Consider the following 26,134-nt stretch of genomic DNA (forward strand, 5'->3'; position numbering starts at 1 on the left):
TTTTCAATTGGGAGCTTTCCTTTAATTTTTAATTTAACTGTTTCAAATTGATTTTTATGTGGCTTTTAGCTTGCGGATTTCGGTCTTTGCCTAGGCTTTTCCATTGCCACCACTCTTCTAAACTTCCCCAAAAGCGATTTTGAGCTTTGATTGGATGGAAACCTGCAAAACGACAGAGAAAAATGGCGATTAGAAATATTTTTAACAGGAAGAAAATTCAAATTTTAAAATTAAATTTTACAGATAAGACAGTATCAAGGATGCACTACTTACATAGGTATATCTCACAGCCCTTGTTACCAATTACCAGCTATCTCATACGTTTCCGTGATTCCCTTCACACAATTAATATATAGGGGAGACCGGGGCTGGTTGTAACAGTTTCGCTATTTTATTTTTTATCTGATCATGGATAATATAAACGGCACTTCTGACTGAGCTAACTTATTCAGTAGTTATTCTACTTTTACAAAACAATTTTTACATAAATTTTCCTCTAGCATATTTTTCTGTACAAATCTAAAACCTCGGAGGTGTAAAGTGTTACAACCTGCCCCGAGGCGGGGCTGGTTGTAACACACATTGGGGTAGGTTGTAACAACATTACTACAAGGTAAAATATAATTTTTACTGGGATTACTTATAACAAATTACTACTTATACAATATATTTCAACAAAAATTATTATTTTTTCACTTGTTTAACTTCAGTTTGTCAAATATTAAATGAACAGTGGTCCTCACTCAGAGATTTCATCTGATTGGCAATTATGACTAATATACATTTTAGATTTTTTTGCACAAGAAAAATGCGACCATAACTGGCAGTTTAGACAACGAACCCACTCCTCTCCTGGTTTGCTTGTAGAGAATGATTCCAAACACACTAAACAAAAGCACTCGCTTTCTTCCTCTGATGAGCTGCACTCTGCTGATCTTCGTTTTAGAGAACGTTTGGGCGTGGATTTTGCAGGCATGCGCGTTTGTGATACATTCCCTTTTATCTTAATCAAGCCTGGTGTTCCTCGTTTCGCAAATTCTTCTTCAATGGCTTTCTTCTCTGGAGTATCCGTCAAAATGGCACTTTTCCTGGTCTTTCTTCCTCCTTTCCTTTTCCTTGGAGCGACTTTAGGAAGAGGTAGAACCACTTCTGGAGAAAACTTCTCTGGTGTGTGGGAACAGTTAGAAAATGATTGAACTGGTGTTCCTTGTGAATCCCTGGACACATCTTGTGAACAACTTGGTGCTAAGTCTGGATCAGGCCTGTCTGTCACAAACGAAGGAGCGAAATCGGCATCCTGAAATATTTCCCTATTATAAGGATGTATTCCACATTTCTCAAATCCTTGTTGGATATTTCTTGGCGTTGTGGCAGTGGGAAAAGCTATCTTTAAGATTGAGGGAATATCATAGATTGACATAGGCTTAACTGTGCTCTCTGGTGTTTTGTTGTTCCTCAACCATGCATCCATTGCCGTATTGATCTGTTTTTTGAGTGGGGCAAAAGCACTTCGATCAAGTGGCTGAAGGCGATGAGTGCAGTGAGGTGGGAACGATAGCATTACAATGCCATTTTCTTTGGCAAAATCTAAACAGTCAGGAGCTAAATGCGACTGATGATTGTCTAGAAGGAGGAGGATAGGTTTCTCTGGGCTCGAACGAATACAAGAAACAAAATGCTTAAGAAAAAGCAAGAACTCTACCTCCGTAGTCCAGCCAGACTTATTTGCAGCACCTATACATCCAGTTGGACCATCTCTGATGAAGTGATCATAATACCTTACCCTAGGAAAAATAAACATAGGAGGGATAGCATTTCCAGCAGCATTTACTGCTACAGTTAGAGTAACTAACTGCCCTCGTTCAGATGATGTCATTGCTCCAATTTGTTTTACCCCCTTTCTTGCTACGATTTTTGAAGGATTCTGGACAGTAGTGACCCCGGTCTCATCTACATTCCAAATGTCATTAGCTGTGAAAGAATGGCGATCATAAACTTCAGAGAGTTTGTCAAAAAATTTTGAAACGTTGGCACGATTAAAACTAGAAGCCCTTCCCAAACTAGTTGCCTCTGGAGTCCGAATGGAAAGGTCTGGGTGGCGCTTTAAAAAGGAAGAGAGCCAATCTGCACCTGCTAGTTCTTTGTCACTCCATGTGTTTGGCATGGGAACATTATACTTCTTCCCACATAAGAATGCAAGATGACGTACATCACGTGGAGTGAGTCCAAAATATATGTCAGAACATGTTTTTATGTAGGAAACAAGAGCGATCTCTTGCAAAGGTGTAAATACCTGTCTGTTCCCATAATAACCAGCCAAAGGTTTCCACTCCTCTCGAAAATTAATATCGACTGCATTTAAACCTGAAACAATAGAAAAACCATACAGGCCTATGTTAATTTTGCTCCTGTTTTCACATAAGAAAATCTAAACTACGCAAAACCATATTTTTGTACTAATACAATAAAAAACGTTTACAACCCATTGTTGAGACGTATTTATGTTAGAAATCAAGCAGATGTAATTAAGAAAATTCATTAATGAATGCAACTTACGTTTGTTTTTCTTTTTTATGTACCTCCCAAGTGTCACATGGCAGATGTTGTACGTTTTCGCAGCATGCCTAACAGATCTTCCTTCTCTTACAACTTCAGCTGCTTTCTCCAACATGTCAATAGAATATTTTCCTTTGTCGGTTTTTCTTTTGTAGTTACGCATCTGAAATTAAAATTTGACTGGAAGTTATTAATTACATCTACAAGATAAAACCGTTTAAAATGTATTTTTTTTCTTTCATAAAAGACTTAAAAGGAACAATAAATTAGGAAAACGTGGTCACGGGGTAGGTTGTAACAGTACGTGGGGCAGGTTGTAACAGATTAATTTCGCTGTTACAACCTACCCCATGTGACATCATTATAGAAAACATTTAATTTTACCATATAGTTTGTATTTGTTTCCAATGCCAACAAAACATATCAGAACCTAAAGCTTAGGAGATTATTTTGCCCCGAAGACATTTTCTAAACTCCCTATACATTACGTACAATACGAATGTCAGTCAAACAAACAATATTTACTTACCTCGTCCAAAAACAAATTTTTCCTTCTTGTCGCCAGTGAAATCGTCCGACTGCCACAGTGTTACCACTCGCACTGAAGGCATCATAATGTGCCTTGATGGCTGAAACGATGATACGCTCTTGTGGCTGGTCGTGGAACTATTCGCCCTGTTACAACCTGCCCCTGTTACAACCAGCCCCGGTCTCCCCTAGTTTGTCCATAAAAGAATGTCCCAGTTATAAATTTTAATAGCACCAACAGTGAGCGTTGCAGTGTGTTTGTTCAAGGTCACAATTGAAGGGTAACTCAAATAGTTTTAGATAAGCGCATGCATGCGCGAGTACAGCTTTGTTGTTTCCTCGTCTGCAGCGCCACCTACGCATGATGGCGACTCCTGAGCGTAAAGCCAGTCTGTCCACGAGATGGTCACAGTGTGGACAGCCGCTCTGTCGTGGTTGGTCGCTGCTGTGCAGATGCCCCAGATGGGGAAGCCTACAACTCACGTAGTTTCGGTTCCCTGCAAGAATTTCCGAAGATTTCCGAAGTTTTGCGTTTTGGAATTAACGCCACTTCAGCCGCTAAATCAGAAGTTTCCAATGAAAACAAGCATGTTGTGACTGACCTAACCTAATCTAACCCTTAGATTTTTTTAATTTCAATTTTTGAGAGAAATCCGAAGTTGCACGAACGTGGTAGGGAACCGAAACTACGTGAGTTGTAGGCTACCGCCCCAGATGCCCGCCCCACCCTGGAAGACTTCCATCCTTCGGAAACCTCGATGGACGGGAACACCTCGACCGACAGCCTGCAGTAACGATGCCCACAACGAGTCCCTTATCCTAACTCCAGACTGAAGAAGGCCCGTATGCAATAATTGCGTCGGTCCACGTGAACCCCCCTGATGTCATGGATGGCGTGTACAGTTTTTCGAATCTCCCTGGTCCGAATACGTTGGTCAATTTGAACTTTATTTGTCCCATCTTTATCATTATGTAGCAGAGAAGAAAAAAAACACTTCGTAATAATTGCTGTTTCCGGTCCCCGTTTCAAAAAGGTAGACAGAAAATAACGGACGGTGTGGTAGGAAGCCAAGAAGACTCGAGACAAAATAACGATAAGTGCTGTCCGTTTGTGACGAGCGCTTTTAAAAGGCCGAACACACAAATTCAATTTGCAGTGCACTTGGAAATAATTTATTTTACTTTTTCCTTATGGAACAAATAAATATTATTTAAATGAATGTTCAAAACGTTGCGGTATACTCATTTGCAATTCATGAAAACAATAAACAATAACAATTAAAATACATTTGTTTTGGCGCTCTATATCTCATGCGCTCTGATGACTACTTTAGAAATCATTAGATTCGGACATAGCAAGTGTAGACAGGGCATTTTTCCGTGCGACAATGTGACATTAGGATAAGGACACGGACCACACACAGGTTGGCGTTGTGTCAGGCGAACGTGGAGGCCAGAGAAAAAAAAAGAGGTCTGTCGTCTCGACCATTACGACCAATCCAACGGTCAGGGACTTCGAAGTTCAACCACTCTCGTACAAAGAGATTACAATGGGGGTAGGGGCCCCATCCTGTTGCCAGATAAAGTTTACTGGTTCACCCTCTACCGATTACGCTCAGGAGTCGCCATCTTGCGCAGGTGGCGCTGGAAGCAAGGAAGCAACAAGCAAAATACTTGCGCATGCGCTCATCCAAAACTGATCTGAGTTACACTTTAATTGTGACCTTCCAACAAACCAACACTCTACAACGTTTACAGCTGTTACCATTAAAACTTATAACTTGGACATTCTTTACTTGTATTGCGTATGCATATGTGTGTGATTGAATGTACGTATGTGTTGAACATAATTGCAAGAGTGGAGTAAAACACAAAATTTACCAATAACAAGACAGTATCAACAGTGGCGTAGCCAGGATTTGTGTATGGGGGGTGTTAAGAAGCATTCCCCCCCCCCTCCCGTATTATAGCGGTTGGTGGGGTCCTCCCCCGGGGGAAAATTAGGATTTTAAGGTGTAAAATAGTGCTATTTTTAGCAGTTTTCGGTACTTAAATTTAAATATTGTAATGGTAAATTTTTTTTTATTAATTTTAATATTAAATTAGTTTGAGTGTGATGAATAAGAAATTAATTAAAGATTTGGTGCTAAGGAGGGGGGGGGGTTGAACCCCTAAACTCCCCCCCCCCCTTGGATACGCCCTCTGAGTATCAGTTTCGTGTGTGGGAGATAATACGGGGATTCACCTTGACTGGTTGGTCTCCGTCGCGGCTCGTTTTTTCCGCGGCGTCCGGGGAGGCGGTGGATGGTGTGGGAAGGGGGGGGGGGACTAGCCCTCTTGGTCCTCGTCCTCTTCGTCCCCGTGGTCGTCGCCGTCTCCCGGAGCCGCCCCCGCCGCCGCCGCCGCCGCCGCCGCCGGGACGTCCTCCCCGGCGCACCCGAGCGCGTGGCACAGCTGGCAGAAGTCCACGTTGCCGCCGGTGAGTATGATGACCACCCTGCGGAACCCGAGCCACGGTCCAGACACGCGGTTCCCCCGTCCGTTAGGGGCAGGGGTCGACGGACTTTCCAGTGAGATCAGTCAAATACACACACACAATTTTATATATATATATATATATATATATATATATATAGACACACCATATATTAACGAAAAAAAGTTTCATTAACCTTTATAAGAAGATTATGAATTCAAAGTCTGATTTAAATTAATTTATAGTTGAATAATTTTGATAGAAATTATATTATATATAATTGTAATTATATATAAATTGTGTGTATATATATACACACACACACACACACCAGGGGCGCAAGAACTAAATTTCCAAAGGAGGGGGGCAATATACCTTTTTATAAAGAATCATCGATCCCCCCTATTGAAGCGGGGGGTCCGGGGGTCCTCCCCAGGGAAAATTTGTATTTCAAGGTGGAAAATGGTGCTATTTAAGCAGTTTTATTATCTAAAAAATTTATTACACAGCACTTTCTTTGCCCCCGTTTGCCCCCACTTCAAGGTTTCGGAAAGGGGGGGGGGGAATAGTCTAGCCCCCCCCCCCCCCCCTGTTGTTGCGCCCCTGATATATATACACACACAATTTTTTAGATAGCCGCATGTATTTTCTCTGTATCTACATGGAATTTTTAAGACGATAAAAAAAAAAGAGACAAAATCAAAATATTTTATTCGCAAATTCAAAATAACGTTCTAAAAATAAAGGCTAATTAGGAAAAGAAAACACGTAGGGGAGACCGGGGTAAGTTGGCGAACGGGGTAAGATGACGAATCGTATGTAACTAATCCAGAAACACATACAGAAGGTTGGCGCCCCTGTGACCTTGTGTGTCACTATCTGCACCTACTAGGCAGGTGCAGCGGAATTCTCCAGTCAGTTTGAATGTAGCAGCTTTGAGAGGCATTCTGTTTCGTGAGCCATTGTTGTAATATTGAAGGTACGTTTGCTAAGATATTACAAGAAAAGAGTCAATTTGTATAAAATGTTTATATCTGTAAAATGAAACGCGGTAAAGCAAAAAAAAAAAAAGGGCTTCGTCATCTTGCCCCTGCAATCGTTAACTTGCCATAGGTAATGACAATGTGAGCATTATTTTGTATTAAATGTGTTATTTAAACCAATGATGTACAGAGCACGCAAGCGGAGACGGATCTCCCGGAACATTCCGCAGGGAAACGTAACAAACGGCAACCGATGAGATTGCATTTCAAAGGTTGTGAAATACTTATATAATTCAAAACATTTATACTTTTATAAGCTGTTCTAGCATGCGACTGTAGTTCAGCTGTTCGGAAGAAAATTAGATCAAAATATTACTGATTAATATGTTTATATATATATATATATTAAAAGACCAAAACTAATATTCTTAAAACAGTTGAAATTTTTCTCTAATTTAACCTCCAGCACAGGAACGGGAAGCCTACGATGTACATTCTGTATTGCACAGGCCCGAAAAAGCCCGAATATCATCTACCTTCGGCCAACGTCGGCATTAAAATGATTCGACAGTATTTTTTAATGTAACATAACCAACCATCCACAATTTTGTAAAGTAATGAACAAAAAAAAAAAAACTGGAACGAAGTTGGCCGAAAGGTATAGATATTCGGGCTTGTTCGGGTCTGTGCAATACAGAATGTATATCACAGGCTCTTCCACAGGAACAGCTGATACATTCCGTCAGCAAGCGGCCGCCATGCTGGCACTTCCCTCGCCCAGGGACAGGACCTCGTGTGCTCCGCCCATAGGCGTACCCAGGATTTTTTTTTCGGGTGGGGGGGGGGGGGGGGGGTTGAGGGAGGGGGCTTCTGAGTTTTAAGAAAAAATCCATAAACACCAAAAAATAATTGTTTATAATAAACTTTTTTAAGCTTACAAACTTTTTACAGAAGAATTCTTCTATTTTTTTTGGCAAATTCAGTAACCACATTCTCCGGGTCGATATGGATGTTGTAGTGGACATTCAGTAAGGCCAATCCATTCAGTCTGTCCTGAGATATGGTGTCCCGCAGATAGTATTTTAATCTTCTTAAGCAAGAAAATGTCCTCTCCGGAGTTGCCGTTGAGACGGGAAGGGTCGCCAAGATTTTTCGGGGGAGGGGGGGGGGGGTGTTTGAACCCCCAAAACACCCCCCCTGGGTACGCCTATGGCTCCGCCTGCAGGTTACCCTGGTCCGTCGGGGGGGGGGGGGGGGGGGGGGGAGGTAGGGAGGAACAGGGGGACTCACTTCTTTTTCTTGAGCTCCGCCAGGCCGCAGTGCATGAGCGCCGCCATCGTGGCAGCCCCGGCACCCTCCACCACCATCTTCTCCCTCATGAGCAACGTGCGCATGGCGTCCGCGATCATGTCCTCGCACACCTTCACCTAGACAAGTTGGGCCCAGGTAAACACCTGCATGAACACAGGGGAAAACCCCTGGGCACTTACATGCGGGATGCAAAATGTTCATGCATTGATTACAACGCGGGTTGGCTACGGGAATAGAAGGATGGCTCAGGAAGAAGAGTTTTGGAAGACCATGTCTCAGCCCCGTTTCCGCAGGGTGTCCGCACAACAATGCCCCAGTTTCGATGGTATACGGTGACAGTCCAATTCAGAATTTAAAAGTAGACTAACCTAAATTTTCATTAAAAAAAAAAAAAGTTCGAAACGTGCACCTTTAGATATACGGCGCACATTCGACCTAAAGTCCCATTAATAATGTTCGCAGGCTTTCGCGGCCCTTGTCTGAAGTAGCTTGGCTTCTGGGTTGTAGCCGCGTCCTTGGCGAATAATCCACCGATGTTTCAGTCGACATTGCAGTCGCCGTCATCAGGGAGCATTTAGTAGGTAGACGATAGTTTAACGTGACAACGTCATAACAAAACATTGATGAAATGATTGCATACTTTTATGAATGAAATTGAATCATTTTTATTGAATTATCACTATTTTGTATGGATACAAAGAAGGAGTGAAATGAAACCTACAATTTAATTGATAAATTTACTTTTATTTGCACTCATTAATTCAAATATGTTTATTACTTTAACGAAGAGATTATTTTAACTATAACTTTTATACATGTTTGCTATTCAACTTCTTCCAATCTGTGTTATTCTGCTAAGGATTGGACGATGATAGGAAAAGTAGGAAACGAATGGGAGTGTTTCAAGTTTAATGTACCTCGAACAAGTCAAATCGATGGTTGTTCCAATGGAGTGGAAGAGAGATAAATGCGGCACAAGCGTACAATGAGCGTAACGGGACACAGCGTAACGGGACAATGTGCGTAAAGGGACACTTTTTCGTGCGTGCAGCCGGCGTTCATCGATTTATTAGACGTTGTCACGCCAAGAAGACCGTGATTTTCTTCCACAGATTGGGTGAAGCGTTGTTGGGTCGTTACATTCCTTGCGTAGTTTATTAATCCGAACTACGTTAGAAGACACTCCGGTTAGCAATACAAACTGTAGCTGTATAATAACTTCAAAGGAACTCGCTGGAAGAATCGTAAAGTGGCCACTATCGAGTTAAACTAATACGTAACGTGAGCAAGGCATTATAATTAAACTTCACTGTAAAAAAAAATTGGAGGGTCGTTCTCATTTTGACTCCAATTATTAAAGATATATTTGTAATTTTTGACATGTACTTTTGAAAATCAAATTATTACCGTTCGTTAAAAAATATATTTTTTTTTTCCCGTCCCTCATATTTCTTTGACCTTCTATTTTTTTTTTTTTTTCGCAACTCAAACTCTCCGGCCCTTCAAAAGCTCGCGCTCTGGGCAAATTCACGGTTGGCCCGTTTGTAAATCGGGGCCTTGTTCCAACCCGCCGGGAATCTAACCCGGATCGTGGCGTATATGATCTTCCCAATTACGTACCAACGAGACAACAAACAAACAACCCCCCCCCCCCCCCCCCCGTCATTTTATGCTTATTGTTAACATTTCGATAGTTTCGTTGACGTTGACGGGTTTTTCCATGAACCAATTATTTTTTTCCAAATGAAGATTGACAACCCAGGGCGATTTTTTTTTAATCCTAGCCTAAATTAATTCTAAGTGTGTAAGGAGAGGGTCCAGGTTAGGGGAGGACCTAAGTGTGTCTCAGGCCGAAGCCTACACACTCTATACCATGAGGGGTTTTTAAACCACGCAGGACAAGGGCGCGTGCATCATGAGCTAATTAGTAGAGACCGGAAAAAATTCGCGGGTTCAATGACCTCCAGGATGGACTCCGATATCCTCTACACACTCGGGCAAATGCCAACTGTTCATTTGGCTGCTGACTTGTGAGTCGTCTCGACTAGGTGGCCTTCAATTCGACACTTCAGTGAGTGAGGATATCTAATTGGCGCTCAGTCCTCCAGATTAACAGTGGACCCATGGCAGAAGCAGCACTAAGGTATAATTAGGGATAGGAAAAATTCGCGAGTTCAATGACCTGCAGGATGAACTCCATAGTTCTACCTACACTCGGTCAAATGCCACCCACCCATTGGCTGCCGTCTTGTGAGACGTCCCAACGTAGCAGCCTGTGATTCGATAAAGCTTTGGTCGGGCGTTTCTAATTGGCCCAGAGTCATCCAGGTGAGTTGTGAGCCAATAGCAGAGGCAGCACTGAGGTGTAACTATTTGTATTTTAGCCTGTCGCGAAATGAACCCGCGAATTTTTCCTATTCCCAAGGTATAATTATTTGAATTTTAGCATAACGCGAAATGAACCCGCGGATTTTTCAGGTCTCTACTGATTGGGGGTTTACTGGCCAACCACGGCTGCGATCGTCGTCGCCACGGCTGACGCCCCATTCGGACCCAGAGGCAGCTGCGCCGTGAGTGAGAGGGTGGGTGAGGTGGAGAGGGGCAGGGTAGGGGTGTTGCCACGCACGAACCGTCTTGTCGACGAAGCGCCTGGCGTTGTAGAAGCTGGTGGGCCCGATCCTGGCGACCGCCAGCCCGCTGGCCAGCGTGGGCCGGCCCGGGACCCTTACTGGCGCGCCCTTGCGCATGGACTCGTAGAAGGTGGGCTGCGCGTCCGACTCCACGGCCTGCGCAGGGGACATTAAGGCCGTCAGCCCGCGGGACTAAAGCTGGGTTTACGATTGATTTCCTTAAGAATTATAACTTAACATCGAGCACACGATTAAGTCAAAACTACATTTTCCAGTTTATGATTGACGTAGAAGTAGTTCATTCTAACCAATAACAGCACAAAACACATGGTCGGCCATTGTTCGAAATGGAGAAGCAGGTTTGAAATAGGTTATTGACAAATGGGATATCTATTTTTCGAAATGGATGATGATTACAAATGACAAATATACGAATACTAACTCAAAATACTGCCTCGCTCGGTCCAATAATAAGACATAAACTTCCGGTTGAAAGGTTCCGGTTTGTTGTGATTGGTCGCTTCCCTAAGTCTTAACGAAAAATATAAAATATAATCATTTCTGTTAAGTCTTAAGTCATCATATGGTTCACACACGACCCGTCAAAATTCACACACGACAATCATAAACCATTCCACTAGTTTACATAGAGTCATATGGTAAGTACACGACTAAGTCTTAAGGGGCCCGCCTACCTGGGCACACATACGGTGTGCAGAGCTTCAGGAAAAACAACGCGATTTCAAAACTACTCAAGATATCCGAGTGGGGTATGTTTACGAAAAGCATTTAAGAGTTCTCTGAGGCCCGAAAAGTACTTTTAATTTTTGATCATGTTTTTAAACTGTATTTTTAGAAGCGTTAAAATGCCTAAAACGCGTGTTTTCAGAGTAATTTTTAGGCATAAAATAATCAGTACAGATTCTTGAAAGCACTTAAGGGGCTTGCATAACACCTTTATCTTCATTTCTCCGCCATATAATGTTACGGTCACCGCTCAAATTTCACAGTTATCCTGTGACGACGAGACGAATGCGCGCCAGTTCAGAGACTTGCGCTTAGAGGCTATACCGCGCTGGAAATACCAGCGAGCGTCGCGCTTATCATCCCGCCTCACTAACACACATACACCCCTGACGAGGCGGGCCCCTTAAGTCTTAATTCTTAATTTTCAATCGTAAACCCACCTTTACTGCGGTCTGTCGAGAAGCAGCTCGTGACATTGTGACATCCAGGGCCGCAACTAGAGGGGGGAGGGGGGGAGGGGCAAGCGGGGGCATACGCCCCGGGAGCAAAGCTGTGTGGGGGCGCCGGCGAAATCGCTTGCATCGTTATTGCCTTCCTACTACAACTTGGTAACTGGTAAAAAGTTTTTTTTTTTTTAACTTGCATGCCAGGAATGTCTATAATCTGATTTACAATATAACGTCTCAACATAGCACCATTTTTTCCGTGGGATATGCCTCCGGACCCCCCCTGCTTTATTGGATTGGTATGTGCAAGAAAAAAAAAGAGGGGGGCGGGGGGGCGGCGCGCATGAATCCATTCATGCCCCGGGTGCCAGATACTCTAGTTGCGGCCCTGGTAACATCGCGCACTTGAAGTACGTTTTTAAAGTCAATTCTGAGTATATTATTTTGTTTTTTAAATGACGTTTCATTCAAGATTTGATATTTTCAAACAATGGAAAAGATGATCGAATATTAAATAATTTGACTCTATTTGGTTTTACGTGTGCAGTTAATACTGGAAAGATATTCAGGGAATGGTTTACAATTTTTTTTTTTTCATTTTGATGCTGCTAACATGTTAGAAGGCTTGAACAGTGGTGAAAATTTATCTGTTATAGGTACATTAGATTGGCGATCATTCAAGATAAACACTTAATAAATTTGTTTCGCTCTGATATTTATTGAAATATTTTTTTTTACTTGTTAAAAAATTGTGTTTGAAAGTAAGTTTTAAAAAAACTACTCTTAATGGAAGCAGCTGAACAAATAAATTATAGACTGGGAAAAAAATTCGGGGGGGGGGGGGGGGGGGTTCAATGACCTCCAGGATAGACTCCACGATCCTCTGCACCGTCGTACAAATTTAACACGTTCATTGGCTGATGACTAAGTGGGTGGACTCGACTTTTTTTTTTGTGGTGATACAGTTATTTTTCATGCAAATGTACAAATGCACACATATGTGTAGTTTGACATTAACATTTTTGTTCCATTTACGACCAAAAAAAAAATTGGTTGTCTGTAAAGTCGGTTTACGGACGATAGTCTAACGTGACAACGTCATAACAAAACATTGATGAAATGATTGCATACTTTTATGTATAAAATTGAATCATTCTTATTGAATTATCACTATTTTGTATGGATACAAAGAAGTAAAATGAAATATACAATTTAATTGATAAATTTACTTTTATTTGCACGCATTAGTTCAAATATGTTTATTACTTTAACGAAGAGATTATTTTTACTATAACATTTATTCATGTTTGCTATTTAAATTCTTCCAATCTGTGTTATTCTGCTAAGGATAGGACGATGATAGGAAAAGTAGGAAACGAATGGGAGTGTTTCAAGTTTAACGTGCCTCGAAAAAAGTCAAATCGATGGTTGTTCCAATCGAGTGGAAGAGAGATAGATGCGGCGCAAGCGTACAATGAGCGTAACTCAGGGACGTCGGAACAGGGGGGGCAGCAGGGGCGAGTTGCCCCTGTGCTGTTATGAATTGGGGGGGGGGGGGGGGGCGAGAGTAGCATTTCGCCCCCCTCCTTTTCCCAGAATAAATGTTTGGTCCTTGTAGTATTTTTCTCAACCAGTAGTTACAAACGTTTCATTGGTGATCACATTGATTAGAAAAATCAAATTTATGATTGTCAATATACTGTAAAATGATTGCAAATTCCTAGGTGGTATTTTATTTAAATTGTACTACATCTACTGTCAGAGTATTATTTAATACGTACTACGTCATCAAATTCTTGGAATAGTATATTTAATATCTTTGGTTCGGAAACTCATTAAATAGCACAATTTTGCATCTAAAATTCCAAATTTTTTTCCGGGGGAGGGCCCCCGGAACAACCGCCCCCCCCCCCCCCCCCCCCCCCCCCCCGTCCCCCGTCCCCACCGCGCTCTAGGACTGTGCTAAGTGCGTTACATCTTTTCGCCCTCCCCCCTCCCACTCATGAAAACGTTCCAACGTCCCTGGCGTAACGGGAAAACGAGTCATCCTTTTTGGTGCGTGCAGCCGGCGTTCATTGATTTATTAGACGTTGTCACGTCAAAATGAGAGTGGGGTGCGTAGGAGTTGCGAGCCAGTGGAGCGACCCACTTAAGGGGCCCGCCTACCTGGGCACACACACGGTGCGCAGAGCTTCAGGAAAAACAACGCGATGTCAAAACTACTCAAGATATCCGAGTGGGACCTGTTTACGAATAGCATTTAAGAGTTCACTGAGGGCCGATAAAGTACTTTTAATTTCGGATTAAGTTTTTAAACTGTATTTTTAGAGGCGTTAAAATGGCTAAAACGCATTTTTTTTTCGGAGTAATTTTTAGGCATAAAACAACCGGTACAGATTCTTGAAAGCACTTAAGGGACTTGAATAACACCTGTATCTTCATTTCTCCGCCATATAATGTTACGGTCACCGCTCAAATTTCACAGTTATCCTGTGACGACGAGAAGACAGCGCGCCAGCTCAGAGGCGACACCGCGCTAGAAGCACCAGCGAGCGTCGCGCTTATCATCCCGCCTCACTAACACACATACACCCCTGACGAGACGGGACCCTTAAGAGGCCACTCCAGTGTCTCAGGGGCACTACGCAACCCGCGTTAACCTCATAAGATTCAATGCTATTTTCATTTTGCTTATAACTAATTAACTAATATAGATTTCGAAATGATTCTTGCTTGATATGTAAGACAACGATGCTCTTATCAAAGCCCCTTTCTTCAAAAACGTGCATAAATTATGGTTTTATACTAATCATTACTAATATGCATAAGTGTATTGTCTAGGTTTGAACCATTATTTAGGCACGTTTTTGAAGAAAGGGGCTTTGATAAGAGCATCGTTGTCTTGCGTATCAAGCAAGCATCATTTCGAAATCTATATTAGTTAATCAGTTATAAACAAAATGAAAATAGCGTTGAATGTTATGAGGTTGACGCGGGTTGCGTAGTGCCCCTGAAACTCTGGAGTGGCCCCTTGAGGAAGGCCGCAAGGGGGCACGTACTATGATCTGCGTGTCGGGCCGCACGTGCTTGATGGCGGTGGCCACGCCGGCCAGCAGTCCGGCGCCGCCCACCTGCACCAGCACGGCATCCACGGCGGGCACGTCCTCGAGGATCTCCATGCCGATGGTGCCCGACGACGCTATGGAGGGGATGCTGTCGCACCTGCGGCAACCACCACCGCCCCCGAAACCGGTTGATGTCTTTGAACATATATACACTGCATAGAAGTCGCCAGCCCAGGTTAAAATTTCTAATACGGTTTTGAGGTAGTTGGTTAATTCACCGCCGCAATCGCCACCATCTCCAGGGGCATCGACTTAGTGGTGGTCCCTAGCGGACAAGTGTCGAACTCTTCGAACACCCCTTACCCCCCCCCCCCTTCCCGTTGAACGACCTTGAGCTGCAGTAAATTATGGGTTGGGGGGGGGGGGGGGTGGGTGTTGCGGTGGAATGACAACGGGTGACAGTGCTGCGCTCTGACGTGTAAATAACAACCAAGACGATACCAGGGCGTTATGGCAGCGCACTGCAGGGGTGAAGTTAACCAAGCTGCTCATCATACGCCCCTGAAAAACGTAGAGTAAATCCTATCCACTCACGACTTCTATACAGTGTGTATATATATATATATATATATATATATATATATATATATATTCAAAGTTGGCGTCGTCCGGGTCGCGGCCACAGAACAAGGAGGGAGATGAAGAATTGTGCGACTCTTTTAGAGCCCGTCTGCAATAGTCCGAACCTGTGCGTGGTCCGTGTCCTTATCCGAACGTGAGTGACGTCACATTGTCTCACCGAAAACTTCCCTGTCCACAATTGCGATGTCCGATGTCCGAATGTATTGATTTTTAAAGTTGTCACCGGAGCGCAGTAAATGTGCCAAACCAAATGTTTTTTGTTTGTTGTTTTTATGCTTTGTAGTTTGAGATTGAACTTATGAAAGTTGTGGGAGTTCAATATTATATATTTATTCAGATATTTAACAAAAACAAACACCACGATTTCAAACGGGAACCGGAAATTCAAATATCGTGATGTGTTCTGTTCTTTTTCTGTGTCCGAAATACACAGGTTGGGACAAAAAGTTCAAATTGACGAATGTCTTCGGACCAGGTAGGTTCGGAACTTCGCCCACTTGACGCATGACGTCAGAGGGTCACGTGGACCAATCATCGACGAGTGTCCTTCGGGCACAGTTTAGGACATTGCTATTGTAGACGGGCCATTACAGTGGCAACTGAAACCATGTTTCACGCGACATGTGGCGCTATCTGTTGGGCGGGCCCATAACTACCAGGAAATAAATATCGGAATAGAGGTCCTCATACAGAGTATTTTTTTGGTAATATTATGTTATCTCCTTGGAGCTGCAACACTAATTTAATCGATGCGAAAATACTTAACGCTGTTTTGTAATAAACCGTCATGTAATAAATAAAGGAATAGGAGGTGCAAAAACTCATTGTATTACACACCACAAAATTAGTGGCTACCTAAATAGAGTGAATTTTCACTGGTTTGTTTGTCTGATAATAGCTTATACATTACTTCTCCTAATAAATGAATGTTGTTAGGTCAGCAATATATATTATGAAAACTACCATATAGCGGACGGGCCCACAACTACTTCAACAAACTACGTCTCAGTCTCGGTAATTGGAGTTTCTCCCCCGTGGTCGCGGCCGTCACGTGGACGCGGGCGACAGCCCCGCGAGGGCTCAGCTCCCCGGTGGGAGCCGTTCCGCCAGATGGAACGGAAATGCGTGACCGCATGCACGACGAGAAGACTGCGCGCCAGGTCCAGAGCCAGACACACGCACGCGCTAGAAGCACCACCGCTCATCATCCCGCCTCACTGACACAGACACACCCCGACCAGACCTCAAGGTGGACGTCCAAATACGTTTTATTTTTATTTTGATGCTGCTAACAGGTTAGGAGACTTGAATAGTGGCGAAAATTTATATGTTATAGGTAGAGACCTGCAAAATTCGCGGATTCATTTCGTGATATGCTACAATTCAAATAATTATACCTTAGCACTGCTTCTACCACTGGTTCACTGTTAATCTGGAGTAACGAGGGCCAATTAGAGACCCTCGCTCAAAGAAGTGTCGAATCACAGACCACCCAGTCGAGACGACTCACAAGTCAGCAGCCAATGAACAGCTGGCATTTGCCCGAGTGTGTAGAGTGTAGTAGAGTCTATCCTGGAGGTCACTGAATCCGCGAATTTTGGAGGTCTCTAGTTATAGGTATATTAGATTGGCGATCGTTAAAGTTAAGCGCTTAAAAAAAATCATCAAACTCAAATTTGTTTCGCTCTGTCATTTATTGAACTATTTTCAGTTTTTAAAAATGTGTTTTTGAAAATAAGTTAAAAAAACACTTAATGGAAGCAGCTGAACAAACAGAGACTGGAAAAAAATTCGCGGAGTTCAATGACCTCCAGGATAGACTCCACGATCCCCTGCATACTCGTCCAAATTTCACACGTTCATTGGCTGATGACTTGTGGTTAGTCTCTACTGGGTAGCCTGTGATTCGATACTTATATGACTGAGGGTCTCTAATTAGCCGAGAGTCCTTCAGATTAACAGTGAGCCAATGGCAGAAGCAGCACGAAGTTTTAATTATTTGAATTTTAGCATGTCACGAAATAAATGGGCTAATATTTCCAGTTCCTACAAATAAACATAGACTACTTAAAAATCGTTTGAAAAAGAAAAGGTTGCCGTAAATATGTATTATGCTAACTATTGGAAGTTATTTCGTCCGTCCGTCCGTCCGTAGAGAGTTTCATATTCGTAGGGTTTTGACGGATGGACGAATGGAATTTTCCATGCCATCTGATTGGCTCTTGGTCACGTGATTGACGGACGGATGACGGATGGATCATTGCGAGTCCAGCTTTTAAAAAGGTCAAAAAGAGACCGCAAATAAAGCTGGACCCACAATCATCCGTCCGCCATCTGTCCGTCCGTAAACAAGCCGAGCGATTCGCAATGATCCACACGTCCGACATAACATTTGCCCACTTGGATGCTAACAAGGCTTGTGTTTACGAGAAATTTCTCTTTGACTATCATAAAAGCACAAACTCTAAAATATTTATTCCAATACAGTTTCGATTTACCGCGCATTATTGATTACTTTTTGTGTCTCAGACCATTATTGTTTCAAATATCAAACTCAAAACGTGTTCATGGGCAAGTTAGGAACATAATACGGAAACAGCTCAACATAGAAACATACTAAAAAAATCTTTTAAAATAAAGATGATGCCTTTCAAACATTTTTGAGGTTATTGAAGTGAAAACTTCTATGGGAAGGTTTAGATAGGGAGTAAATTCATGTAAGTCGTCATCGACATGGTCACGTGACGTGTTAACGATAACACTATATCTGTTCCTATTAGTATAACTTATTGCGCTTTTAAATCTTAAGTATACGATTACTGTGCAGTAAACAGTCAGTATAAAATATATTTATATTCTCATATAGAGATATTTTTTTTGAATAATGAAGAAAACGGAGTCTACGTAGCAATATAACCTAAAAATTAAGAACATCATTATTTATTCTTTTAATACCAACAATTACTATGCAATGCGTATTTTATGGTAATTTAGGAGTTGTTTTACTAACGTGATAAAACATATTTGTTGTGCGATAATATTTTTTTTTCGTACAAATTGCGAAAATGTTTCCACTTCTGTCGGCAATCCTCATGACTGCTTTTCAGGGGCACAACAACAGGGGGGGGGGGCAAGGGTATTTTGCCCCCCTCTGAAACCATGAAGTGGGGACAAATGGGGGCAAAGAAAGTGCTGTGTAATCAATTTTTAGATAATAAAACTGCTTAAATAGCACCATTTTCCACCTTGAAATACAAATTTTCCCGGGGGAGGGCCCCCGGACCCCCCCCCCGCTTCAAACAAGGGGGGATAAATGATTCTTTATAAAAAGGTATAATGCCCCCCCTTCCCTTTGGAAATTTAGTTGTTGCGCCCCTGACTGCTTTGAAATATTTTATTTGATCCGTCCGCGGGGAGATAAAGCTTGGCAAGGTTCTGGAGGACGTGGACTCGTCTGTGGGGGAGATAGAGCTTGGCAAGGTTCTGGAGGACGTGGACTCGTCTGTGGGGGAGATAGAGCTCGGCAAGGTTCTGGAGGACGTGGACTCGTCCGTGGGGGAGATAGAGCTCGGCAAGGTTCTGGAGGACGTGGACTCGTCCGTGGGGGAGATAGAGCTCGGCAAGGTTCTGGAGGACGTGGACTCGTCCGTGGGGAGATAGAGCTTGGCAAGGTTCTGGAGCACGTGGACTCGTCCGTGGGGGAGATAGAGCTTGGCAAGGTTATGGAGCACGTGGACTCGTCCGTGGGGTAGATAGAGCTTGGCAAGGTTATGGAGCACGTGGACTCGTCCGTGGGGTAGATAGAGCTTGGCAAGGTTATGGAGCACGTGGACTCGTCCGTGGGGTAGATAGAACTTGGCAAGGTTCTGGAGCACGTGGACTCGTCCGTGGGGTAGATAGAGCTTGGCAAGGTTATGGAGCACGTGGACTCGTCCGTGGGGGAGATAGAGCTTGGCAAGGTTCTGGAGGACGTGGACTCGTCCGTGGGGGAGATAGAGCTTGGCAAGGTTATGGAGCACGTGGACTCGTCCGTGGGGGAGATAGAGCTTGGCAAGGTTCTGGAGGACGTGGACTCGTCCGTGGGGAGATAGAACTTGGCAAGGTTCTGGAGCACGTGGACTCGTCCGTGGGGGAGATAGAGCTTGGCAAGGTTATGGAGCACGTGGACTCGTCCGTGGGGTAGATAGAGCTTGGCAAGGTTATGGAGCACGTGGACTCGTCCGTGGGGTAGATAGAGCTTGGCAAGGTTATGGAGCACGTGGACTCGTCCGTGGGGTAGATAGAACTTGGCAAGGTTCTGGAGCACGTGGACACGTCCGTGGGGTAGATAGAGCTTGGCAAGGTTATGGAGCACGTGGACTCGTCCGTGGGGGAGATAGAGCTTGGCAAGGTTCTGGAGGACGTGGACTCGTCCGTGGGGAGATAGAGCTTGGCAAGGTTCTGGAGGACGTGGACTCGTCCGCGGGGAGATAGAGCTCGGCAAGGTTCTGGGAGGACGTGGACTGACCCGGGGGCGAAGACGGCGCCCGTCAGCTCGGCGTCGCGCCTCGCGAGCTTGACGCACTCGGCGAGCAGGCCCGGACGCAGTTCCACCTCGGCTCCGTGCGCGCGGCACGCGTCCACCTTGCAGGCGGACGTGGTCTCGGGCATGAACAGCTTGACGCGCGTGCCCAGTAGCTTGCCGTGGTAGCTCAGCCCGGCGCCGAAGTTGCCCCACGACGCTGCGACGACCCCGCGCGCGCGTTCCTCCTCCGACAGGCTCATCAGCGAGCCCCGGGCCGCGCGCTCCATGAAGCTGCAGCGTTCAGGCACGTCTCTCTGTCCGACACTCTACTGCAACGTCGCAACTGCTACATTTCTGCAACCTTGCAGCTGAAACTTTTCTGCAACATTCCAACTGCATCATTGCAGCTGCAACATTTCTGCAACATTCCAACTGCAACATTGCAGCTGCAACATTTCTGCAACCGAAACATTTCTGCAACGTTGCAACAGCAACAATTTTGCAACATTGCAACTGCTACATTTCTGCAACATTTCTGCAACGTCGCAACAGCAACAATTCTGCAACGTTTGCGACTGCAACGTTTCCGTAAAGTTGCAGCAAGGCAACGTGCATAAAATAGTACATACTGGGCACGTGCACATTTCCTTCTTCTCTGCCCTCCGCTGCCCTTCGCGAAATTCAACGTTTACACTTTGGGTCAAGTATTTTAACCACTTGTACATTTTTTTTTAAATTCTAAAACTTAAGGTAAAACTGCCAGTAGAAACTGATCCAAGCTAAAATTCTTAGTTCTCTGTATAGAAAGGCAAAGGTATTCATGTTTACAGTCTACCTTGCGACCAAAAGAATCCGCGAAATTTCCGGGTCTCTTATGGTGACCACAAGTAAATATTTATTGTGAGTATATAGAAGTTAAATTTTGTGGCGAGAACAAGTGAATTAGTAAGAAATTAAATATAACCTACTCATATTATAAAATACATATTTTTTTGCCAAGACTTACCTGCCAGTAAAATTTTCTATCTCATTCTTGTAGTAAAGTTCCATCTCAAGTTCTTCACACAGACGAGAAAGCTAAAAACAATGGAAACGACAAAATAATAATGAATTTGAAAGTGTTGTAATGTTTTTTATGACTATATTGAAACATTACAGAAACTGTGTGTTAGGCTGTATTTCTTATTGAGGGTTTATACAGTAGTTTTTGAGAAAAGAAAAAAGATACAACTATTCATTAAGTAAACGTATCTTTCTTCACCTTAAAAACCTCTCCAATTGTAGTACATATTGTATTTTAAGTTTAATCTGAAAACAATAAAAAGAATCATTGTTATGAAACTTCGATTACCTTGGTGAATAGTTCTCACAAGTAATGTGTTGCGGTTTTTGTTTTATCTTATAGTACCAAGAGGGCTTGAACTCAAATTCAAAATTTATCAAATTCGAAATATACACCACTTTATTCTCTTAGTAATAAAGCAACCTAAAAGTGTTCGGGAAGAGAGTTGGATTAGTTTATAAGCAGCAAGTGGCTGCTACTTAAATTAATCACTATTTATAGATATTAGTGAAGTTAACATACGTAAACATTTAAAGTGACAAATTGACAGTGGCTTATATTCGAGCCTGCGACCTTACATCTGGCAAACATTACTCTATTTTCATTACTATTAGTGTCAGGGATTGACAGCCATTGACGAGAAAAAATTATTTAAAAAAAAAAACTGGTTGTCTGTAAAGTCGGTTTACGGACGATAGTTTAACGTAACGTAATAACAAAACATTAATGAAATGATGGCATTCTTTTATGAATAAAATTGAATAATTTTTATTGAATTATCACTATTTTGTATGGATACAAAGGATTGAAATGAAATCTACAATTTAATTGATAAATTTACTTTTATTTGCACTCATTAATTCAAATATGTTTATTACTTTAACGAACAGATTATTTTAACTAAAAATTTTATATCTTACAAAGAAGGAGTGAAATGTAATCTACAATTTAATTGATAAATTTACTTTTATTTGCACTCATTAATTCAAATATGTTTAATACTTTAACGAATAGATTATTTTAACTATAACGTTTATACATGTTTGCTATTTAACTTCTTCCAATCTGTGTTATTCTGTTAAGGATAAGACGATAGTAGGAAAAGTAGGAAACGAATGGGAGTGTTTCAAGTTTAATGTGCCTCGAAAAAGTCAAATCGATGGTTGTTCCAATCGAGTGAAAGAGAGATAGATGCAGCGCAAGCATACAATGAGCGTAACGGGACAAAGCGTAACGGGATAATGAGTAATCCTTTTTCGTGCGTGCAGCCGGCGTTCATCGATTTATTAGACGTCACGTCAAAAAAATAAGAACGATAATTTAGGAAGCTACCCCTTTACAGTATCACATGTGCAAGACGAAATGACTCCGTGTCTGCTCGCTTGCGCGCAAAGGCGACCGGGAACTAGATGTGTGTTCCGACACACTCAGTCACATCTCTGTACTAGCTCGCCATCTTTTCAATACCCATCTCGGAACAGTTCCCAATCCCCCTGGCCCAATGGACTAGCAGTCACGTTTTGTAAAACAGTTCTTAGACATAGTATGACGAACATTAGCCAATAAATCAAAAACTGAAAAGTTCAACAACTAGTATCAAGTTCTTTGATTGATTCTTGCAACATGGGAAATGTATTTATTTTTTCACATACGACATTAGGGTTACACTGTATGTCATAGATAAACTTCAATAATGGACCCAAAAAATTGGGAAGCCTACAACTCATGTAGTTTCGGTTCCCTACCACGTTCGTGCAACTTCGGATTTCTCTCAAAAATTGAAATTAAATAAATCGAAGGGTTAGGTTAGGTTAGGTCAGTCACAACATGCTTGTTTTCATTGGAAACTTCTGATTTAGCGGCTGAAGTGGCGTTAATACCAAAACGCAAAATTTCGGAAATCTTCGGAAATTCTTGCAGGGAACCGAAACTACGTGAGTTGTAGGCTTCCCCAAAAAATTGTACTTTACACTGAAAACAAGCCCAAACCAGCACAAACTACTACATGATCAAATTGCAACGCTATAGAAAAATGGCGACGGCAGCGTTAATGCAGAGGCTACCCAATGTAACCTATAAACTGTAATTTCTTAGAAACCAGTAGGAATTTTAATGTCTTTAATGTTGGAATATTATTATTTTTACTATGGAAAATCCTCTAAAATATAAATTTGTTGTTTATTTATATGTGAGACAGTGAAACCAGCTTTGATGTATATCCAAAAAATTTCAAACCTGGTATAACATTTTTTTTTCGAAACAAAAATTACACCTGAATATAAATAACAAAATAGTTATAATGTAACAATATTTTCGATGAGAAAAATGTTGCCAATTGTACTTACAACTGCCCATGTAATGAATCCAAGTCGATTTCGTTTACTTACCTTACATGGTGTCTTCTGTATTTCTGGTCTCAGCTCGCCGTAATATTTGACTATCTCTTCGTAAGCAAGCTTATCAAATTTTGGTGGTTCTTGCGGCTGCGATGGTGCATCATCTGTTTCAGCTCCCTGGCAGCACACGAGACGACTTTCCGAAAAACATTAACCCGCACACAAAATCTACACACTGCAATCAGAGGCCTAAGTTACTTCGACGTTCAGCCTAGTTGAGCTCTTAATTCGGGATCGAAATACATATTTAATCACAATATTTACATTAAATAAATTTATAGAATTATTCAATTTTAATTTTTATGCTGATACCAATAAGTTTCAAGCACTCAAATAGCATAAGGGACTTTGTGGTAATACGAGGAAGCCAAGTTATGAAAATATACTATTTATTTCGTATTATTTTGATTATGTACATATTGTTGTGATTACTTTGCAGATGCATGCATTTTGACAATTATCTGTCCTTTACATTGTAGAAGTTCTATCGACAGCCACAAGGCAGAACCATATAATAGGCGATGTGAAAGCCTAGAAGTAGGGGGGAGAACTCTAGGAAGGTCTTTATACTCTTTGTACAGCGAAAAAGAAGGAAAGGGGAAGGAAGTCTATGGGTGTGCGAACGATAGAGTATGTGTTGGTTAGTAGTAAAACACAGTCCAGGAGAAAAGTGAGAGGAACATTTTCCACCGGGTTTTTACCCATTTGCAACATAAATCAATAATAAAATTTAAAAAAAAAAAGCCTACCTAGGTTTGCTTGATATTTTCAGTTTACCAAGATTCCTTGTAGAGCATTTTCACATACTTCATGTTTTCTCGTTGTAGTAAATTACAGTTCAGAACTATCAATTCAAAATTGATTTGTGTTAACATACCATACACAATGTCCCATAACTCAAAGTCAAGCCGAGAACAGTTTGTTGATAGGATAGTAAATTATGGTCTGAATTAAAAAAAAAACTAATAACAAATTCATAATGTGTCGTAGTTTTCGAATCATATGCATATTTTCAAGAGTTTTTATACGTTGTGGCCGGCAGGGCCACATTTTTACTTGTAATTTATTTTTGTTGCTGGTCTCTAGTTTTATATGGTTTTTTATTTCACGTATTTTTACGCTTTTTTAATAAATGTTAATTTATCTGTAAATTTTTTTAATTATATTTGTTTCTGTTAATTAGTTATACGCAGTTTGGTAGCTATCGATTATGAGTTTAAGAATATCGATTGTGTTTCACGTAAATACCACTTGGTGAGCGCCCGGCGGTTGGCTGATGACGTCAGACATTCGGCTTGCCGGGAAGAAAAATTCAGCTGGGGCCGGGGTGTGAGTGTGCCGAGCGACCGTCGAGGACAGAGCCATGTGACGGCGCGGACTGGTGTGCCGGACGGCAACGGGCGACGAAGAGTATTGGGCTGGAGGCTCCACGCTGGGTGACAGGGCAATGGATTGCCCTGTGATACTGAACTTATCAAGGTAAAGAGAGGCCGCAATTTTGATTTTTACCCTCGTGGTACTGCAGTGGTTTTTGGCAAACCTAGTGAACTGTGTATTTTCCCATACTAAATTTTATTTGGACGGAACTTTTATTAGCCAGTTTGGTGAAGAGGCCCATTTGTTTCACACGTTGTTCCAGTGTGGGATTTTTTAAAAAGGTCGCCCGTTTGCCTGTAGTTGCCATAAAAGTATAAGTTTGGAAGAAACGAACATTTTGCAATTTGTTTTTGAGACTTTGTCTTCGGAATTTGCATACTTAAAGTTGGCTTTAGCTAATATATCAGCTTGTGCAGTATTATTAAAAGTATGCGATCGGTATTGGACTACATGCGCAGCCTGATGTTGGTTGGTGCGGCCATTCTACGTTTTTATAAAATCATTGGCAAGTTAATAAAGAAGTAAGACTTTGTTTGAAGCTGATGATAAATACTTCTGTGGTAACATGGTTATGTTACGTGAAGAGTTTTTGCTACATTTCCCTTAAAAAAATAAGATAATTTTTTTTTTGGTCATCGTTCACGCCTTTGTGAATTCGTACCTATGGCCCGGCGTGGCATTAGACTCTGGAGTTGGTGAGGAAGGTCAGGAAGCCAGCGCACGCCTAGGATATTAACTTTGTTTTTTTGGCAAGTCTTTAGCAACGAACATCTGAAGAAAGACTAAACCGTTGATTGAGAGTTTAATAACTTTATTTAAATAAATTTTTTGTACTTCAGTTTTATTATTGTAGAATTTTTTATATATTTATATTGATTGTCTTGTTTGATTTTTGGTATTAGGGCAGTCAGTAAATTTTGATATTTTATAGTGGCCACGCCTCACGCCCTTATATATTTTTATACTTGTTGTTATCAGTATTTATATTTTTACGATTTTTTAAAGGTTATTGTTAGTATCGCAAATGGGGATAAGATGCTGCCATTATTAACGTCAGCTTTTGTAACTAAGCTTGTATGGTTATGTATAGTAAAAATTATTTTTGCAAATTTCTATTTTTTAATAACATACGTCCAAAGTCTTGCCTCTTGTTTGTTTAATGGTTACTCTACTATTATATCCTTTGAATTTTTTTTGGCCTGACCCCTGGGCAGTGGTGTGGGGAATTTATATTGTTTAGCTTTTTATGTCTGGTTTTTAATATTTATTTTTTCCCTTCGCGCCCAGAGTGAGTCGGGGACGCAACCCCTCTTCCAATTAAGGAGGGAGAAGGGTTACAACCTGCGCCACTCTGCTTGGCAGAGACTTTGGACTTTTGCGATTTTGCTGACTTTTTTGATTTTTTTAATA

At 42.0% G+C, this 26,134-nt stretch overlaps 2 protein-coding genes across 2 annotated transcripts in view; both read right to left on the reverse strand.

The window, feature by feature from the left end:
* Positions 1 to 26,134, reverse strand: part of LOC134534457 (L-threonine ammonia-lyase-like) — a 31,016-nt gene continuing 4,882 nt past the window's right edge. Inside the window, exons 2-9 of the mRNA XM_063372926.1 lie at positions 23,339 to 23,464; positions 20,895 to 20,965; positions 19,892 to 20,179; positions 14,737 to 14,899; positions 10,485 to 10,640; positions 7,834 to 7,970; positions 5,330 to 5,581; positions 1 to 162 (exon numbers count right to left, since the gene is read on the reverse strand). Coding sequence (XP_063228996.1) covers positions 5,413 to 5,581; positions 7,834 to 7,970; positions 10,485 to 10,640; positions 14,737 to 14,899; positions 19,892 to 20,179; positions 20,895 to 20,965; positions 23,339 to 23,464 — 1,110 coding nt within the window. The 3' untranslated portion in view covers positions 1 to 162; positions 5,330 to 5,412. The remainder of the gene's footprint in view (positions 163 to 5,329; positions 5,582 to 7,833; positions 7,971 to 10,484; positions 10,641 to 14,736; positions 14,900 to 19,891; positions 20,180 to 20,894; positions 20,966 to 23,338; positions 23,465 to 26,134) is intronic.
* On the reverse strand, positions 428 to 3,259 carry LOC134534456 (uncharacterized). The gene is made up of 3 exons (XM_063372924.1): positions 3,086 to 3,259; positions 2,557 to 2,719; positions 428 to 2,364 (listed from the first exon to the last, which is right to left on the reverse strand). The coding sequence occupies exons 2-3, from the start codon at positions 2,717 to 2,719 to the stop codon at positions 740 to 742; spliced, it is 1,788 nt and encodes a 595-aa protein (XP_063228994.1). The 5' UTR covers positions 3,086 to 3,259; the 3' UTR covers positions 428 to 739.

This window comes from Bacillus rossius, chromosome 7 (assembly GCF_032445375.1).
Source record: "Bacillus rossius redtenbacheri isolate Brsri chromosome 7, Brsri_v3, whole genome shotgun sequence".
In the NCBI taxonomy this organism is placed as follows: Eukaryota; Metazoa; Arthropoda; class Insecta; order Phasmatodea; family Bacillidae; genus Bacillus; species Bacillus rossius.

Excerpts from the sequence above, each read along its gene's own strand:
- LOC134534456 (XM_063372924.1), bottom strand. The coding sequence starts at position 2,719 with ATGCGTAACTACAAAAGAAAAACCGACAAAGGAAAATATTCTATTGAC. Across the intron at positions 2,365-2,556 it reads CATAAAAAAGAAAAACAAAC|GTTTAAATGCAGTCGATATT; the intron begins GTAAGTTGCATT and ends CTATTGTTTCAG.